At 39.4% G+C, this 19,604-nt stretch overlaps 2 protein-coding genes and 1 long non-coding RNA gene across 6 annotated transcripts in view; 1 reads left to right on the top strand and 2 right to left on the bottom strand.

Annotated features, from left to right (window-relative positions):
- Positions 1-6,247, bottom strand: part of NCK1 (NCK adaptor protein 1) — an 85,700-nt gene extending 79,453 nt beyond the window's left edge. For 2 of the 3 annotated variants that reach the window (XM_010858250.1, XM_010858247.1), the window contains exon 1: positions 6,125-6,247. The gene's annotated coding sequence lies outside the window, so the exon portion shown is untranslated. Of the gene's footprint in view, positions 1-5,731; positions 5,781-6,124 lie in introns of those variants that run through there. The other variant, XM_010858248.1, reaches the window with a different exon arrangement.
- Positions 6,248-6,455: 208 nt separating this feature from the next.
- LOC105001817 lies at positions 6,456-18,417 on the top strand. Its single transcript, XR_826902.1, has 3 exons — positions 6,456-7,310; positions 17,634-17,765; positions 18,335-18,417. It is a non-coding gene; the product is annotated as an uncharacterized LOC105001817 (long non-coding RNA).
- Positions 11,586-19,604, bottom strand: part of SLC35G2 (solute carrier family 35, member G2) — a 36,021-nt gene continuing 28,002 nt past the window's right edge. Inside the window, exons 1-2 of one of the 2 annotated variants that reach the window (XM_010858253.1) lie at positions 18,387-18,406; positions 11,586-13,015 (exon numbers count right to left, since the gene is read on the bottom strand). In XM_010858253.1, coding sequence (XP_010856555.1) covers positions 11,762-12,997 — 1,236 coding nt within the window. In that variant the 5' untranslated portion in view covers positions 12,998-13,015; positions 18,387-18,406 and the 3' untranslated portion in view covers positions 11,586-11,761. Of the gene's footprint in view, positions 13,016-18,386; positions 18,407-19,604 lie in introns of those variants that run through there. The other variant, XM_010858252.1, reaches the window with a different exon arrangement.

The raw sequence follows: 19,604 nt of genomic DNA on the forward strand, positions 1-19,604 counted from the left end.
AAAAACAGCTCTTGGAAAATCAAAATCTTCACAACAAAAAAAGGAAAATTCAACACCAGGCTTAGGAAATAAACTTAACAGAGTCCCAGATAAAATAGAGCAAAAAGACTAGGAGGTGAAAAGTATTAGAGGACTAGTCTAAGAGATCCAAACAAATAACAGAAGTTTCATAGAGAGAGGAGATACAAACAGGAGAAGAGGAAACCACTGTTATGAACTGAATTCTGTCCTGTCAAAATTCGTACGTTGAAGCCCTAGCCCCCAACGAGACTGCATCTGGAAATACGACCTTTGGTTAAAAGAGGTCATAAGGGTGGGGCCCTAATCCAACAGGACTGGTATCCTCCTAAGAGGAGGAAAGATAACAGTTCTCTCCACAGAAGGCCCTGTAAGGACACAGTGAAAAGGCAGCTGTCTACAAACCAAGAAGCAAACTCATCAGAAACCAATCCCAGTGGCACCTTGATCTCCAGCCTCCAGAACTGTGAGAAAATTAGTACCGTTATTTAAAACAAATAGTCTGTGGTATTTTGTTATGGCAGTCCTAGGCAATTAATCTAACCATCAATTAAGAAATTAAAGAAAAATTACCAGAACTGATGAACATAATTTGGTAGATTTGGAGGGCACAATGAATAACATCTAGGGAAATGCACAAAACTAGATGTATTTCATGGAAGTATGCCAAGTCACAGTCTCATGAAATTAAAAAAACTCCAAAATGGCCAAAAGCATTAGGATCAGAAATCAGAATGTCTTCAGAATTCCTAAAACTGTTATAAACTAGAAAACAACAGAGAGATGCCTTCAGAATTTCTAAGGGAAATTATTTCCAATCTACAATACATTACTCAACCAACCAAATCAGTGGGAAGACCTACATAAATAAATAAAGGAGGGGTTATTAATACAGATCTCAACTTTTCACAGGAATCTACTGTGCAATATAACCCATCAAAATGAGTGGGGTCAAACCAATAAAAAAAATTATGATTCACAGAAAATAAGAAATTTAAGGCAAAGGGAATAGTTTTATGGTAATGGGGGAAATTCCAGGAAACTACTATAGACCAGCTAAAGAACTAGTTTGATCAAGTGCAAAAACTGGTAGACAAAAATAGAGCAATTCTACTCCCACATACACACACACACACACACACACACACACACACTCAAAAGAAATAAGGGTGTATGTCCACTAAAAGAGTTTTAAGTAAATGTTCACAGCTGCTTTATTCATAACTGCTTTAAAAAAATGTAAATAAGTATTCATTAATGGTGATTTTTTTTCCCATATTTATTCATCCGACAAAATACAGTCATCAGTGAATAAGACCAACTACTTCTGCACCCAGCATCATGAGTGAATCCACAAACAAAAAGTTAAGTATAAGCAGCCACAAAAGAGTATATACAGTATGGTTCCACTTACATTAAGTTCAAGAACAGGTAAAAATAATCTATGGTAATACAGGTGAAAACAGTGATTACTTTGGGAGGCAAGAGGCACAGATTGGGAGGAAGCAGGAGAAAGCGTTCTGGAGCACTGGGAATGTTCTATACTTCGACCGGGGTGATGGTAATATGATGCCTACAAATGGAAAAATTCATTATGGATACACTGAAATTTGGGAACCTTACAATTTAAAAAAATGTAACAATACTGTCTCTAAACAAGTTTTTAAAGAAATCAATGGACTTTTCAAATGGATCCCACAACAGGAACTAATCAAAAGGAAAATTTTCTAAGGCCTTATACACAAAGATCTTTATTTCAAAGTTATTTATAATAGGTAAAAAAAAAAAAAAAAAATAACACTAAAAAAACGAGTGCCATGCAAACTCTAGATTTCTCTGGCATAGGAGAGAAATTATTTGATGTGTTTTTATTACTAGCAGCCAAACTTAATACTTATTACCCTAAGGAAGCTATCTGCCAGACAGGTTCACAGGCTACAAGGCAAAAAGGAGCTTGACTATTTCAGCAGCCTAAAGGAAAAAGATAACGACAAGAGATGCAGATAGAAGCTGGCAAAAGCTAAATTATGGAAAGTTTCACAGGGCTTTCTAAGAACATGTGGAAAGAAAAATGAGGAAAAAAAACCTGACTTCCCAGGCAGCAAATTGAGAGGTGGTACAGAAGTGTTCCTAAAATGTACCTATACTGTATCTGGAAGTGATCATGCATTTCCAAAAACTTTTCCAATGCGTTGTTTAATTAATAAACTGTTTTCATAATATACCTGGAATAGGCATGAAGTACAAGGAATATTAAATTCTTTGTTCTATTTATTATCTGAACTGATCTAAGTGCAACATGATTTTGAAGCATGTACTGAGACTTTTGGAAGGCTGGTTCACCAAGAAAAAAAAAAACCTTTCTAGATGCATTCATTTTTTAAAAACATTTCCCCAAGCCATAACCTCACTGCTTTATTCAACTGGTCTGTTTGAACAGAAATTACTCACAGCACATTTATCCAATTTAGCACTCCTTAAGTACAATTTCAGGAATAAAGAACAAGAGAATCAGTGTTTCAACAGTTTATTTTAGCAGATAATTTATTTAAACAAATAAAAATAAGCCATTCACAAACAACCAAAAAATAAAACAAAAATAGCTTCTAATTTGTTTCAGGCCAAAAATGTCAAGCATACTCTCCTGAGATATTTCACCTAATTTATCTATGCTACTTGTCTTGTTACATAAATATTAAGAAAAATACCGAAGAAACTCTCTGCGGCTGTTTTTAACAGAAATTTTAGAGTTGGGGGAGGGGCAGAGTGTGAAGAACAAACATACAAAAGCTCTCCAACTTTCCAAGTGGAACAAATGATTTTCAGAATGTTCTGCTCAATAAACAAATTGCTCAATAATCTGGTTCTTGACAGAACAAAATGAAAAAATAGCAAAAGTGTTCCTGTTCTATCAAAAAGAGCATTTAGTTAGATCAATACACTCAGATGCCTTACAAGTAATACATCGTTCACATTTACTTTCAAGGCTCCCAAAGAGTTTCTCTTTTTCAAGAGATTCAAACTAAAATCCAACAGTAAAACTTGTAAGAGATTCACTTTTAATGGGTCATAGGACTCAACAGTGGACACACCAATATTATTTTAGTTAATGCTGTTACCATACCCAACAAGCTAGAGAAAGACTTCATGTAGACTTTAAATCACTGTTTCAATGATCCAAACAAGTCAGGTCATAAAGGTTCCCCTCCCCTCATACAGAAGTTCTGAATCTAATTAATACACAAAATGCAAAGTAATGTGAAGCAAACAATACAAAACGACACTGCAAGAGATGAAAAGAAGTATAGTTTCGTGAGAATAAACACAGTTTTTTTTTTTTTTTTAATATAGAGAACTTGAGTTAGGAAACCAAGTAGGAAATTAAGGTTTAAGTCAGCTCTGCCAGGGTCACTAGGTGAATTTCAGTCAACTTAGTCTGTATGGATTACATTTTCCCTATGTATAAAATGGAAGGATGGATTCCAACATTCCCACAATATTGTTCCATAGTATTACAATACAAGTCCACATATTAAAAACCAAAGAAATGATAAAACAGGGCTGTGGGTTCAAAGGAAAGCAACAACACAGAGAACAGAAAGATCTAGAAGGCTGTGCGCAAGGACCAAATATGAAATGTCAACAAAATCTGACTTTACTTGCCACGTAATTTAAGGAGGAAAATTTCTTTTAAAAAATACTAGCAATGGCAACCCACTCCAGTGTTCTTGCCAGGAGAATCCCAGGGACAGGGGAGCCTGGTGGGCTGCCGTCTAAGGGGTCGCACAGAGTCAGACACGACTGAAGTGACTTAGCAGCAGCAATAAATAGGCAGTCAAAGTGTCAACAGACATGAAGGCAGAAAAATACACAATCTAGATAAGAACAAGAGATTGGTTTGTGTTCGGATGGACAGCTCCTATAGAGAATTACTGTTATCATCAGAAAAAACAGGTTTTGAGCAGACTGTTAGAAGGCTGGGAATTCTGAACTATACCCTCAATAACAGGGAACTAATGCTGGTTTAACAGTGAGGGCGGGTGGAAGCACTATTTTAGAACAAGGCAGAAGCCAGAACATACAAAGCAGGGAGAAAAGAGGCAGAAAATCCGGTTAAAAGCTACTGGGGGAAAAAAGAAACGAGTGGTTAGAACAGATATCTGAAAGAAATTTCAGAAAATGGCTGACAAAAATTGGGCAATGTTATGTGGTGAGAGGAAGTCTAAGATAAAACCAGGGCTTATGCCTGGGTAGTTTAAGGCATGATAAATATCACCAAAACAATGTCAGCATATGGAATCAGTTTTGAAGGAAGACTATAAATTATATCTTTCAAATAAAGTGAGGAACATCCAGACAGAATTGTTGCCTTATTAAATAATCTTTGAATGTCATTTCTGGCCCTGTCAGTTGTCTTCCTAAAACAGCACAGCACAGTATTGACAGAGAATTTGTTAAATGCTTAGTGATTTCAAGAGTTTCCTCCAATTCTACTTATTGACTAAATAAGAAAATCATTTAGTCTTCTGGTGTAGGCAGAAAAATATCTGATATTTTTCCATATTACAAAGGGAAATAAATTGTAAAAATTGTTAAACTATAAAAGAATAAAATAGACAGGATATGGATTTATTAAGTCTTCCTGACAAGTGATTTCTAACAACATTTGCATCAAATCTACCTTGAGTTTTGGCAGGGAAGTTCTCAAAGGTGCAAAAATCCAGTGGCCTAAAATATATTTCAATATCTAACAAAACCTACCATGTATGTTTCAAGTTTTATTTCCAAGGACCTGAAAGCACTAGTAAAATCTAGACTAAATATTTAGAAAAACAAACACACAAGTTTAAAATGTAACACGAAAAAGCACAGCTGAGAAATCTTGAACATTCTGCAAACTGTTCACAATTTTCCAAAGAAGAAGATGGTAAAGTTTGCCATGAAAATGAAATAAAACTATTAATCAACCAATTCGTAGTTCTCGAGTTTCTATTAAACTATGAGTGGGATACCTATTTAAGAACTGAACATTACTGACAATTACCAAACAGAACCTTCTCCTTGGATAATTTTCCCATTTACTCTGTAAACTCCCTGAAGGTTGAGACACAGCGCTTTCCATCTGCTTAATAAACTGTATGGTTGGTCTTTCTTACATCTACCAAAATAAGATTTTTAAAATGAATACCTCTTGCAACACTTACTCGTCCTGACTGGACAGTGAGCTTTTTTTGCTCACCACCCAAGATAGGGATAGAAATTTCTCCTTCAACTCATCCTTTCCTAACTCCCATGGTTTCTTGCCAAAGTTAACGGGCAGAATTATTTTTAAGTAACTAGTTCATTAGTGTGACACTAAACTGGGCGTCTAAAAAGTAAGGGTTCTCAGTCCCGCACAAAATTCAGCTTCCCGAGCTTCTAAATGGCAAACTTTTGTGGATACACATAAGAAAGGTTACAAAAATCAACTATCAAGATACATTTTTCCCCCCGGATATATTACAACTCAAGTCAAAAGCTTACAGCCCAAGTAACTCACGTACGAATCCATAATATTAAAATAACCCAGATTTCCCGACGAGGGAAACGGCAGGGGGCTGGGTGGGGGGAGGGGCGGGAGGCGCGATCCCGAGGATGTCCATCCTGCGCACCCGGAACGGCTCCCTCCCACTCCTAGAGGTAAGCGTCCCCACCACCACCACCACGTCCCTACCTCCGCGGCCTCGGAATGCGCCACAAAGCCGTCAGGACTTTTAGAGAGGAAAAGAAAGGAGAAGGGTGCACGCCACACACTCGACCTCCCAGTCTCCGGGGGCGGCCGGCCGCAGCGGTCACCCGGACCCGACGCTCCAGAGAGGGACAGGAAGGTCGTAGGACTACGCCGCCCAGGGCAGTGGCCGGAGGGTCGCGCAAAGCCGCGAGGCAAAAAGCCCAGGCCCGACCAAGCGGCCTCCCCGCCCCCTCCGGCTTAGCTCCGGGCCGGCAGACGGCGCCCCGGGAGCTAACTTCAGCAGGGAAGAGGAAGCACCGCGAGTAACGGGCTATGTGGATTCCCCGGACGAGAAAAGCCTGTCTTTGCGTCTGCCTGCAGGCAGGACCGTCTCACCTCCCCTCTGCCGAGCCCGGGCGGCGCCAGCTCACTTGAGGAGGGCAGGGACGCCGCCACGGCCGCCGCGATGGCCGTTACGGCACGAGGCCTCCGCTCTGCCGCCGCGTAGCTCTGGGGAGAGGGGCGGGGCGCGCGCGGCGGGAGGGCGGGGCTGCAGCGCCGACTGGTCGCGAGGCCCTGGGCGGACCCGCGCGGACAGGAAACCCACCTTCCTGCCCAATATGATAGGTTCAGTCTTCCCCTTCCCTCCTATCACTGACGCGAGGGCGGTCTTCGCCGCTCTGGGATTGGGCGAGCCCGCCTGTCAATCAATTGCTGTGCTGGGTGTAGCGCTGAGGCTGCTCCGCGGAGAAGGAGTGAGAGAGACAAGCGCCCTGCCTGCGTCTGGGTATTGTTGCTTCTGTGTCTCTGGCTGATTATTCTGGGACCTTCCTCCTCAGCGCCACGGGAGATTCCACAGCAAAATTGACTGCTTTCCGAGTTAAGCCCCAACTGCTCTGGGAGCTTCCTTCTGGTTTCTGCACCTGAAGAAGGTCTTACCAGCAGAAAGTTCTTAGGGACGGGGAAAGAAAATGAAAAGCAAACAAAAAGGCCTGAACGTAAAGTCCTGGGAGAAAAATGTAAGACGTGTCCTTAACTTGAACCGCAAATGAAAATAAGCTGAGTCTGAGGGCCTTCGAAGCGCCCTGGTGCGTGGATAGCTTCCATTCTTGGCTGCGGTAGCTTTGCTGTGAGGACAGTAACTTTCGGTGACAGGTCTGTCCTTTCTTAGCGGCCCAGCCCCAGACACCTGCCATCAGTAAGTCGGTTCTCTCCACGCCGGAGCTTCAGACCCCATCACCTGCCTCTTCCTCCCCAGCCATCTCTGTGGCTCTGCTTAGGCGTTTCCCGCCCAGGGAAGCTTGCAAAGTGCACAGGTGTTTTCCCCATCCAGCTGCTGAAAGAGCCAGACTTTTTGCGACTCCATGGATCTGAAGCCCGCCAGGCTCCTCTCTCCATGGAATTTGCCAGGCAAAAATCCTGGAGCCTTTTGCCATTTCCTAGGGATCCAGCCAGAGTCTCCTGCACTGGCAAGGGGATTCTTTACCACCTGGGAAGACCTCCCTACCCTACCGGGATTGTAAACTCAAATCAGGGCAGCAACTCCATCTATATCCTGTAATTAGGATCTAAAGTCAATAATGTAAGTGGATTTTGGATTTATTCTAAGGATCTAAATACCTTTGTATATTTTATCATGGCTGCTATGGACTGAATTGTGTCCCCTCTCAAAATTCCTGTGTTGAAATGAAGCTCTAACTCCCCAATGTGACTGTATTTGGAGACAAGGCCTTTCAGGGATAATTTAGGTTAACTGAGGTGCTAAGAGTGGAGCCCTAATCCTATAGAATTAGTGTCCTTTATAAGAACTGACTGCAGAGACGTAGACACTGTCTTGCTGTCTGTCCTCACAACTGGAAGACACAGTGAGAAGGCAGCCATGTGCAAACCAGGAAGAGAGCGTTCACCAGAAACTAACCATACTGGCATACTGGACGTGGGACTTCCAATCTCCAAAACTGTGAGAAGTTTAATTTTTGTTGTTTAAGCCACCCAGTCTATGGCATTTTGTTATAGCAGCCCAATAGTTTTATTTGTTGATACATCTTATAAAGTTTATGGATTGAGATATTTCATTCATTTTTGAAGCTGTATAAACCCATTGTCAAGAGGTTGAAACTATTTCTCCAAAATAGTTTCACACAACAAACTATTAGGTACACCTGGCTCAGTTCAACTTTAGTTTTTTAACATGTGATGTGAGTAGGGGAATGTGAATACAAATATAACAGGTAAAATAGTCCTTGCTATCAGGTAGCTTAGACCACTTCCATAAATGGGGAAAATAAACCCAGAAAAAAAATACGCTGAAGTCGTTTAACTTTAGATTTTATTTTGTAAGGGATTATGTATTTTGAATGGGTCAGTGATCCGAACAGACTGTGAGATTTTGATCCAGATTTCTTAACTACTGTGTGCCATCTGTTTAAGTAATAGAAGAAGTAAGGGAGAGAACTTTTTCATAGAAGGATTTTAGTTTCCTGTAAATACGTGTTTTCCTTTTAACTTTTCTTTAAATGTTCCCTTATCACCCTATTCTTACCAGAAACTCTTAAGAAAGAAAGAAAAACTAAAAAAATACAATAGAAAGAGAAGGAATTGAAGAATAAAAATAAGGAAACAGCAATGAGAGGAAAGCATTGGGGTAGATAGACAGGAAGTCATGTATGGAATTGCTCTATAGTGTACTTAGAAGTATGGAGCCCATGTTTGTAAGGGGTGGGTGTTGTCCCAGAGACCTTTCACACTGTCTCCTCTACTTCCAAATAGAAACATGTGCTTGACTTCTTCTTCCTCTCTTTTAGCGGAACTCAAACCAAAAATGGGAATCAACCCTGCTAATTAGTTCTGAGTGGACTAGCCAGAATCAGGCAACAACATTTAGGTCAAAACTTATGACCTATGGACTAGAAATGGGGTTTCAGATAAAGGTAGCTAATCAATCTAGGATAAGAACATATAGGTAGTTCACTTCATTCATCCCCAAGGAAAGAATTTGGGAAGACAAGGAAAGGGAAAATGAGCCTCCGTGTCGCAAGACTTTTCCCAGGAAACTATTGAGGACTTGTAGAAATGATTAGAGAGAATGATCTGGTTTAATATCACTGTAAGGACTACATAGGGCAAAACAAACAAAAACAAAATCCTACCTACTAAATCAGTAAGAAGTCACTAATCACAGTCTTGACTATGAAGTGTTGAAATTAGTGAACCCTGGTAGCTAAATTCACTTTCTGGGTTGAGTAGTATTACTCTTTTATGGGAATTAATTAAACAAAAATTTATTGGGTTCACTCTGTGTTAAGCACTACAATACATACCAGAGATCTAAAAATCAGTCTTAAAGGAGCTCCATCCAATGTCAGAGAATGACATTTAAACTGATATTTATTATTTGTATAGTAAATGCAGCAATAGATGTCTACAGGGAGACATTAAGCCACAATGCGAGGGGAGGTGTGTGTGTGATTAGGCTAGTCAAGGTAAATAAGTAGGCAAAGAAGAGAAGGGCTTTTCACATAGAGAGGCCTTCATAAAAATATTTCTTTTAGTTTTTTAAAAAAGGAAGTATGCAACAGCAGAATATTGCTAGAGCAAAAGATGACAAAGTGTAAGCAAGAGTGGGTTATGCAAGTTAAGGGCCTTTGTTTTTATACTATAGGCAATGAGAAGCCATCAAAGGGTTTTCTTAACAGCACTTTAAACTGTCATTCTGTTGCTTTCTGGCCTCCACTGTTTCTGATGAGAAGCTGGCTGTAATTCTTATCATTGTTTTTCTGTAGGTTAGGCTGCTTTTAAGATTTGTTTCTTTATCTTAGTTTATCAGCAGTTACACTATGTTTCTAGGTGTGATTTTCTCTGTATTTATGCTGCTGGGGGGGGGTTCACTTATTTCCCTGGATGTGTGGATTGCTGATTATCGTATCTTTTTATTGAATCTGGAAGACTCTTGGCCAGCATTTCTTCAAGTATTTTTTTCTGCCTGTTCTCTCTTTCTCTGACTACACTTAAATTTATGCTAAATTTCTTATTCCTTAGTACAGGTCATTCCAAGATCTGTTCATTTTTTTCAAATCTTTTTGTTTCTTTGCTTCAATTTGCATAATTTCTATTGAGAGCCAGTAATTCCTGGAAAATCTGAATGTTAACATTTTCCCAAAAACACAAACACCCTACAAATGGCTTTGGGTTCCTTTGGGTTATTGTCCAAAGCCATGTTAGTCAAGAGAACAGAAATCAAGATATTACAACAGAGAACTTACCACTGGGTGTTGATGGACTGGAAAAGCAAAAAGGGAACACTGAAGTAGCCCAGATGTGGTAACTACAGAGAGCAGCTATCACCTCTAACCTAGCAAGATACCAGCTGGCATAGGAAAAATGTAGTTTGCAGGGTCTGAGCCATAGCATCACATAGGAAAGTTATAGATGAGTGTATCTGAAGTTGCTGCTGCTGCTGCTGCTAAGTCACTTCGGTCGTGTCCGACTCTGTCTGACCCCATAGACGGCAGCCCACCAGGCTCCTCCGTCCCTGGGATTCTCTAGGCAAGAACACTGGAGTGGGTTGCCATTTCCTTCTCCAATGCATGAAAGTGAAAAGTGAAAGTGAAGTCGCTCTGTCGTGTCTGACTCTTAGCGACCCCATGGACTGCAGCCTACCAGGCTCCTCCATCCGTGGGATTTTCCAGGCAAGAGTACTGGAGTGGGGTGCCATTGCCTTCTCCAATCTGAAGTTAAGATAGCTCAATAACAATAACTTAATAACCAGTAACATATCAACATTTGTTTGTACTAAATTAGTAAAAACTTCCCAGATTGGATCCAAATTAACGCTACCTTATGCAGTTTTACAGACTTTTAGCTCTTTTGAAAGGAGAAGGCAATGACACCTCACTCCAGTACTCTTGCCTGGAAAATCACATGGGCAGAGGAGCCTAGTAGGCTGCAGACCGTGGGGTCAGTATCAGTCAGATAAGACTGAGCGACTTTGCTTTCACTTTTCACTTTCACGCGTTGGAGAAGGAAATGGCAACCCACTCCAGTGTTCTAGCCTGGAGAATCCCAGGGACACAGGAGCCTAGTGGGCTGCCGTCTATGGGGTCGCAGAGAGTCGGACACGACTGAAAGCGCCTTAGCAGCAGCAGCAGCTCTTTTGAAAAGAATCCAGTACACGAAGTTTTCAGTTTTCTGCTGTACAATGATCACCGTTAGTGTCTTTTCCAGGAGTAAGGAGTACCTTTGCTGCCCCTCACACATGTACTTGCTACAAAATCATAAACAAGGGCAGGTTTGGAAGAGACTGGCATAACTGAGGATGAGTAGACCCTCCTGCAGCATTCAGTCTCACACCATACGGCACAAAAGGGCATAAGTAGAGCTTGCAGGAATCCATATTCTCCCTACCTCCATTTCCTACGCATTGCCTAATATGGCCAGAGCAAGAAGACAGTTTCCTCTCCTAAGGTAGGATGACCACTATTGCCAGTGAAAAACCAACTCCTTTCCTTTGTTTCCTCTTTCTTGCCTCAACTCCAGCTACTTTACCCAGCCCAATCATCTCTAGTTCCCTAATGCAAACAGACGACAAAAACAGGGCTTGGTATTCAGCATTTCATCTTACAGAGTTCTGAATATTGAAGGATTTTTGTTGAACACTTATAGAATATTGGACATGAACATTTTTTCTAACTTCTTAATATTTAGGACTGCTGAATTTCCACTGGAAAGGAGTCATTTCTTCAAGTCTTATGTTCTTTAGTGCTAAAAGTTGACATTCTCTACCACCTTTTATTATTTATAATAAATAATAATTTTGTAATAAAAATTACCTTTTATTGTTAACAGCAAAGAGACCAGATTCATGATATTCCACATAATTTAATATTTAGAAGACTAAATTTTTCTACATCTGCATATATTAATTATATATAGCACTCTGTCAGTTATACAACACAAAAAACCATTTATGGGTGAACATTAAAATGGCAGTGTACCTATTAGTAACTGAACATTAACAAGGTAATAATCAAGTATTCATTTAATGGGAGAGTCTAGTATTTCCTGATAATCCTGCCTTCTTAAATTCCTCCAGTAAAGTTTATAGCCAGCAAGGACAAAAACACTAATCATAATGATTACCCCTCCAAAGACATCATAGACACTAGGAAATATATGTAACACTAGAAGCTGCAACACCATTGCTACCACAATCTCCAGATGTTGTACTGTGCTGACCAAAGCTGGATGGAATTTGTCTAAGGCATAATAAACTCCCAAGAAGGCTGCAGTAGAACAAATGCATATAGCAATTAGATAACTCCAGGTTTCTCCATCTAATGGGATGATGGGTTCTTGAAGAACAAACATAGTAGATATTCCCCAGACTGTCCCAGTCCAACCAAATGTAAACAGTGCAGTCCACATGCTGATCTTCTCCTTAATGGATCTGTATACTATCATGGAAAGAGCAGTGGTCAGTCCAGCCATCACAGTCATAGTGTACCCAAAGGCTTCTTTCCAGGCATTTAACAAAGAATCATCTTCATCAACAATGTTGGGGATCATGACAAGACAAACACCTACGATGCTGCAAACAACTGTAGCCATGTCAACACAAGCCATTTTCTCATCTACAAGTAAAAAAGCCAAAATGGCACTGAAGACGGTGGTTGTGGCTCTCCACATAGTGGTCCCATTGCTAGGAGGAACTATTGAAAATGATGTATAAGCACAGGTGATAGAGATGACATTGCATACACCGTAAAAGAAAAGTCGCAGTCTGTATCCACTTGGTCCAAAGGGGGCTTCCTGGTAGTAACACACAACTAACACAGATAAGACCTGCAAAACAGAACGGATAAAAATCAGTTCTAGAGATGGAACTTTGGAACGATCAGAAACAAGCCTAGTGATAAGAGCTACACATCCATGAGCCAAAGCAGATCCAAACAGCACTATCCACATTTTTCTGGATTGAAAAATATTTTTTTCTGCAAAGCTCTGGAACTGTCCAATTTCATTGGTCACTGGGTCTTCTGTTGGAGGGCAGGTATCCATGGTTCCAAAGAAGGTTCTTCCTTTTCTTTTCATTTCACTGAGCAGGCCTTTCTTTGAATTTTCTTCCATAAAACTTCCATAGTCTTCATTGATTTCTTCATATCCACCATCCCCAGGCTGAGGATAATGAGACGTATATTTCACCATTACTGTGTTTGGATGTATTTTCACCCGTTTTTTAACTGGATATTTTTTGGAGGGAGAAGTATCCATTTCTCCAGGCAATCAATTCTATTTAAGAAGGAAAAAAAGACAAATGTACATGTTCATCAGTTGAATTATAGCTTTAAATTCCATTATAATCTCATGCATCAATTCAATAATAGAAAGCAGAGGTTGTAACAGGAGTTTTTTTTTTTTTTTTCCTAAAGTAATAGGAAGAGATGATCCGACAATATGCCTTATCAGTATACAAGCTCCAATGAAATTGTCTACCCTTTTTTCACTCTCATCCTAAGCCAGCCCCAGTTTCTCATCATGATTATTCTTTGTCTCATTAAACTGTATTTCTCTAAATAATAACTGATTTTTTCCATTTTTTTCATTCCTACCTTTCTATCAACCCAATAAGATAAACACAAAAAAAATAAATAACAAGGTAGATCAAACCTCTCCTTCTGATTGTGTCATTTGTCTATAAGTTATTAAGTCCAAATGTTTTTGTATAATCACTTCTGTATGATACAAAAACTAGTATTATGAATTATTGTGACTTTTTAAACATTTATTCTGGATTCCCATGCATCTTCAGATATATGGAATACTGAAACTAGAAAATAAAATTTTCTTTTTGATTTTGTGACATTCATGCACTGTTGGTATATACAACTTTTCTGATGAGCAACTGGGCAATAGGTTTAAGATTCTAACTGAAACTACCCTTCAATTCAGCAATATCACATCTAGATTTTACCCTAAAGAGATGAACACAAGATGCTTTTTACCTTATGTGTTTTTTAAGAAAGGAAAAAATAAGAGTACATATTTATATTTGTTTATATAATATAAAAAGTACAACATTAAGGAATTATGGAAACATACAAGGAAACTAATAATCATTGAGGTGGGACAGGAAATAATAGAAAGAAAACATTTTGTATACTTTTTAATATATTATTTGAATCATGATAATTGTTTACATTTTTTTTTAAAGTTCATCTGGTATTGAGAAAAGAGAGCACATAAAAATGTTGGGAAAATGTATGAATAGAAGACTTCATTGTAGCACACCAGAATGACCCTCCATACTACACTATGCATCCGTTTAAAATAATAATGCCGATCTTTACTGATGTAGAAAGATGTCCATGTTGTATGAAGGATTTGCCATGGTGCTAGCATATAGTAAAATCTCAAAGAATATTAATAAATTCAGCTTCCTTTCACCTATAATTAACCCTTTTGAAACACTGGATGTCTTCTACAATCTTATTCTTTCTTTGAGACCAGTATTTGTTCGTTCAGTTCTCTTTAGTTCTTTTCCCTCTCCCCAAGAACAATTTGCTATTTCCTTCCCAATGATTTCTTCCCCCCAAAACAAAAAAATTTAAAAAGGAAACCTTTTTATTTTTTGTCTTCATGACATATTTCCCTTGTTCATTGCCAAAAACTCATCAGTTCCAGGATCTTAAACCACAGTCCAGAAATCAAATCCCATTTTGTTCTTTAACACCATCTGGGTAAACCAACTGTTCCTATTTATTCGTTTCTCTTGTAAATGACACTACCTTCAGTTGGAAGAGTCATTTTAAAAAACACCACCTGTGCCTCCAAGCCCTTCAGTCCCTGGCCTGGATCTCCAACTTGCAGTCCTTCATGCATAATGCTATTAAACTAATCTGGATGTTCTCTTTTTTTCAACTTTTATCAGGATATTTCCACTTTGAATCATTACTTTAGCTTTAGTCACAAACTGAATTAACAGTCTTGGTCTCCCAAATAGATTTTCTGTCCCTAAATTCCTCATTTATGCTTGAAATACCACTATCTTTGTAATTCCCCAAGCTAGAAACCAAGAAACACTCAATTATTCTTTCTGCCATCACATTCCATTTGGTCATTTATTTTATTGTTTTTGTCTCTGAAATATTTCTCAGACTTTTCCTTTCTCCTCCAATTTATTTTAGCTTTTGAATCTGGATCAGATTTTTGCAAATTCCCATCTAGCATATTGCAACAGCATCCTAACTAGTCCCCTTGAATCCTAGTCCTTCTCTTCTAAAATCCAACTATATTATACTACTGTCACATTAATGCCTTTAAAAGATTCAAACAAAACAAAAAACTTCCCTCAAGCTTTTCCCATTCAAGAACATACACTATTTCCTACCAACTACCTCACCGAGTCTCAACTCCTCTGCCTAGTTCTCAAGATCCTGCCTAGCCTTGCCCCTATCAATACTTAGCTCCTTAACACAGAGACTTCACTCCAGTGTTCTCCCTGTCCTGACACCCCACATTACATGTTTCTCTTAAGTCTTTATTCCTACTAGTTTCCTCTCTGCTCCCACTTTATAAACTGCTCATCTTTTAAGAAGGCCCAGTCCAAATCCTGCCTTTTAGAAATACACCTTCCCTGACCACTCCACTTTTTTTTTTTCCTTATTTAACAGCTGCAATAGTTCTAATTTTTGTAATCTCATCACTTTGTTATTTACTTGTCTCAACTCAGTGGAATTTTATCTGCAGTCATTGTACCCAAATTTGCTGTTAAATTGCCTTTCCTTGCTAGTCAGCAAGTATCTTTTTCTTTTTTTCAGCAAGTATCTTAATGACATCTCATAACTTCCTATTTGCTGAAAATTGTTAAAATTGTAGTTTATATCCATCAAAGCTTTTCCCTTCCCACTGTAGCCAGATTTCTAGTCCCAGGAGCGTGAATAGGGGAAGGACACATTCTGCTGTTTTACTCTTTCTGAGAGAAAGGAGCTAGGCTCCAGCTTCTCTGGTGTATTGGCAGAGGGAGGAAGAGAAAGGACACATATCTCAGACATTGGTTGCTGCTGTGTGATGGCTTTTGGATGTATAAACTTGGCTAGGCTGAACTACAGTCCCAAGTTACTTAATCTACCACTAATCTATGTGCTGCTATGAAGGTTTTTGTGGATGTGACAGAAGTCCCTAATCAGCTGACTCTAAGTTAATAAAAGAAAGACTATCCTGGGTGAAGTGAAGTGAAAGTCACTCAGTTGTGTCTGACTCTTTGCAACCCTATGGACTGTAGCCCATCAGGCTCCTCTGTCCATAGGATTTCCCAGGCAAGAATACTGGAGTGGGTTAACCTCTGACCTAAACAAGTAAGCTCTTTCAAAAAGAGATTAGGCTTTCCATGACCTCAGAAATTACAAATAGTTCATGCCATTAGGGTTCCAGCCTTCTCATGACCTTCCTTCCTTACTACCTGTGGACAAGAAGCTTTGGCCTGTTCTCATGGTTTCCAGCATGCTCCTGATCTTTGCTTTCTGATTGCCTGCCCTACAGACCACAGACTTCGTTATCCAGCCCTGACAATTAGCCAGTTCCTTACAATAAATATCCTACTGGTTCTGTGTCTCAGGTTGAACCCGGACTCTAATACACGGTTAAATTCTGTCTTGGATTGTTGTCTTTGTTTCTGTACTAACTCTAAAAGGCCACTGATAGTCTCTAGGTTGTAGACATCCAAATGCAGGTTATCTTGCATCAGTTACTTAGTCTCCCCAGTGCACAAAGCCCTGGTGTAGGCTGCTATGGGCCACAGGTTTTTGCTGTTTGGGTTCTCTTGCCTGTTGGGAAGTTCTCTTAGTGAGGCACCAACAGTATTCACTTGACCCCAGGAAAGTCGTATATCCTTACCACTCCAGTGAGTATTATATCAGCTACTCACCACTGCCCCCTTCTCTCCAATCTTACTTCTCTTTGCTCGAGCAAGTAAAGAGCAAATTAAAATGTGCTGTCTAAGCAGACTTTCAGTTGGAGGAAGAAAGCATACCCAGTCGTTGTAAATAATGATTTGATAACCTTCACCCTCTGGAGAAGGCAATGACACCCCACTCCAGTACTCTTGCCTGGAAAATCCCATGGACGGAGGAACCTGGTAGGCTGCAGTCCGTGGGGTCACACAGAGTCGGACAGGACTGAAGCGACTTAGCAGCAGCAGCAACCTTCACCCTCAGTAGATTTTAAAGGGGAATAGCCCTCTCCCCTCCCCATTAGGAAAAAGCACAACACTGTTCTTAGACCAAGGACCCATAACAGATATGACCCCTTTGACAGATTGTGTTTTCGAAACAGAGCCACCAATCTCATATCTCCCATACTACATATCTAGCTTTTTTTTTTAATGTGAGTTTGACATTATTAAATAGAGAAGTAGGGTCTATGCTCCTTCCCTTTAAAAGTAGCCCCACTTTTGTGACTATTTCACCAGTAGCGTATGGCAGAAGTGACTTGTTATTACTTCTGAGATTAAGTCATACATATAACTGTGCCTTCCTAGCTGCAGCACTTGTGCTTGGAGCTCTGAGCTAGCAGGTCAGTAGTCTGACTGCTCAGAAGCCACCATGCTGTGAATAAGCTCAAATGAGCCATGTAAAGAAACCGCATGGAGAGGTCCTGAGACTGAACAGAGAGAAATTCCTGGTCAGCCCCCAGGTGCTCCAGCCCCTGCTGTTCCAAGTCCAGCCACTCATCTGACTTTAAGTATATACGAGACCCTGAGTCAGAATTGCCCTTCCAAGGTATTTCCAAATTCCTGATCTTAGAAACCATGACAGATAGTAAAATGAGTGTTGTCATTTTAAGCTACTAAAGCTTTGGAGTGACTTGTTACCTGCAATAGATAACTGGAACACCCTATTTCCTTTCCCAGGATTTTAAGGAATGGGAAGGAGGAATGGTCTTAATGATAATTTAAAGTCCTCTTATATTTGGACCAAGTTGATTGGCTTTTGAAGTCGGACATTTTGTCCCTTGTTGTGAGATCCTGGATTCTACTTCTGAGGTAAGAGGAAAGTTTTTTGTTTTGTTTTCAAATAAGTATAGTTGATTTACAATGTTTTAGTTTCTGGTGTACAGCAAAATAATTTCATTAGATATATGTATATACATATATATCCACATGTATATAACTGAATCACTTTGAGATATATATATATATGTATACATACATATATATGAATGAAGAAGAAAATTTTATTCAACATCCTGTTAAGCACAGATTAGTGTATTTAATCCTAGTCCAACTGCATATTTTAAAGTATTATTTGAACTGTGTCATCTATTTCATTTCTGTCACTGGATTAGTCTGTACCTGATATCTTCCAGGTATATCTCAACACCTTTAATATTATATTGTATCCCACTGATGCAGAAGTCAGTCTTATACTAAAGGGATACATAAAGATTTTGGGTGTTTTGGTTTTTTTGGCTGCACCATTCAACATGTGAGATCTTCCCTTACCAGGGATCGAACCTATGCCCCCTGCATTGGGAGCATGGAACCTTAACAACTGGACCACCAGGGAAGGCTCAAGATCTTATTCATTCTCTCTAATTTTCATTTAATTTCAGGCTTTGTGAGTATAATTCTTGAAGAGAATCTGGAATCCTGACTAGTACTTACATTTGTGCACATGTAAGTCATTCAACCTGTGAACATTTCAGTAAATAATAAGGCACCATGTCCCCAGCACCACTCCAGGCTCTATAAGTAGAAAGATAAATAAAACTAGTGGAAGAGAGAGCAAGCAAATCAAATTTAATATTTTTAGAAGTCAATAATGCAAGTAACTACTTGAATACAGGAAAGGGCACATACAAAAGGCATCTAAACCCAAACACGGAGGATCTTTGCAGATTTCCAGGTGGAAAGGATGCCTGAACTGGGGCTTTAAGTATATGTAACCTACAAATAAAAAAGGAGGAGAAAGAGAAAAACCAAAATTTTTTTTCTAGAGATACAAAATTTAGGAGTCAAAAATGTTGATTTTGAGTTCTAGCTCTGCCACCAAATAGAGCAATAACTATGTCTATTTTAAAATAAAGAGTTTTAGATGATAATTGTTGGGATCTTTCAACTCACTTCAAAATCAGTTTGTCAGTTTAATGAGTTCACATATCTAGTGTTTTGATATCCCTCCCATGAGGGATCACCATGTAATTCAATGATCACAACTTTCTACTACCTGCTCTAAGTTATTCTGACCAATGTGCCAACTCAACTTCTCCTCCTTCTTGACAGAGATGAGGAATCTGAACTAATTTCATGGCTCCAGGGCCCCTGACTTTATATGGGGATGTCCTCCTCCCAGGCAGAAATGTCCATTTCAGCTGCCTAAAGCAACTCCCCTGAGCAGAAGGAATGTGAAACAACAGGACCAGAAGACTAGCCTCCCCAGCTACAAACGTATCAACTTGAAATGCTGGGCATAAATGGATTAAAAGGATACATAGTTGGTATCTGCTTGAACAATGGGCACAATTCAAACCTGAAAGCAGTATTTGTATCCAAAAGAGGTCCTTTCCTATGCTACATCCCACAACATGAGGCCCAAGATCACTTCTGTCCTAAAGTTGAAAATATTAACATTGCATCCCTATCATTTTAGTGGGAATCCTTAGACATAACCCTTATGGTGCCTAAGGCAAATGGCACTTGGTAATAAGAACTTCTTTCTTTAGTTAGCAGACTAACCCCTAAAATAGTAAAAAGTCTTAGATATAAAGCTAGCTAGTGCAACTTGATTATAAGATAGTGATTTAAATGTAGGCATTGATGTGATATTTGACACTCATGAGTCAGACTGGCTTTGAACTAAATATTTATCAGAAACTGATAGGT

This window comes from Bison bison, unplaced genomic scaffold, assembly GCF_000754665.1.
Source record: "Bison bison bison isolate TAMUID 2011002044 unplaced genomic scaffold, Bison_UMD1.0 scf7180017864384, whole genome shotgun sequence".
Classification (NCBI taxonomy): domain Eukaryota; kingdom Metazoa; phylum Chordata; class Mammalia; order Artiodactyla; family Bovidae; genus Bison; species Bison bison.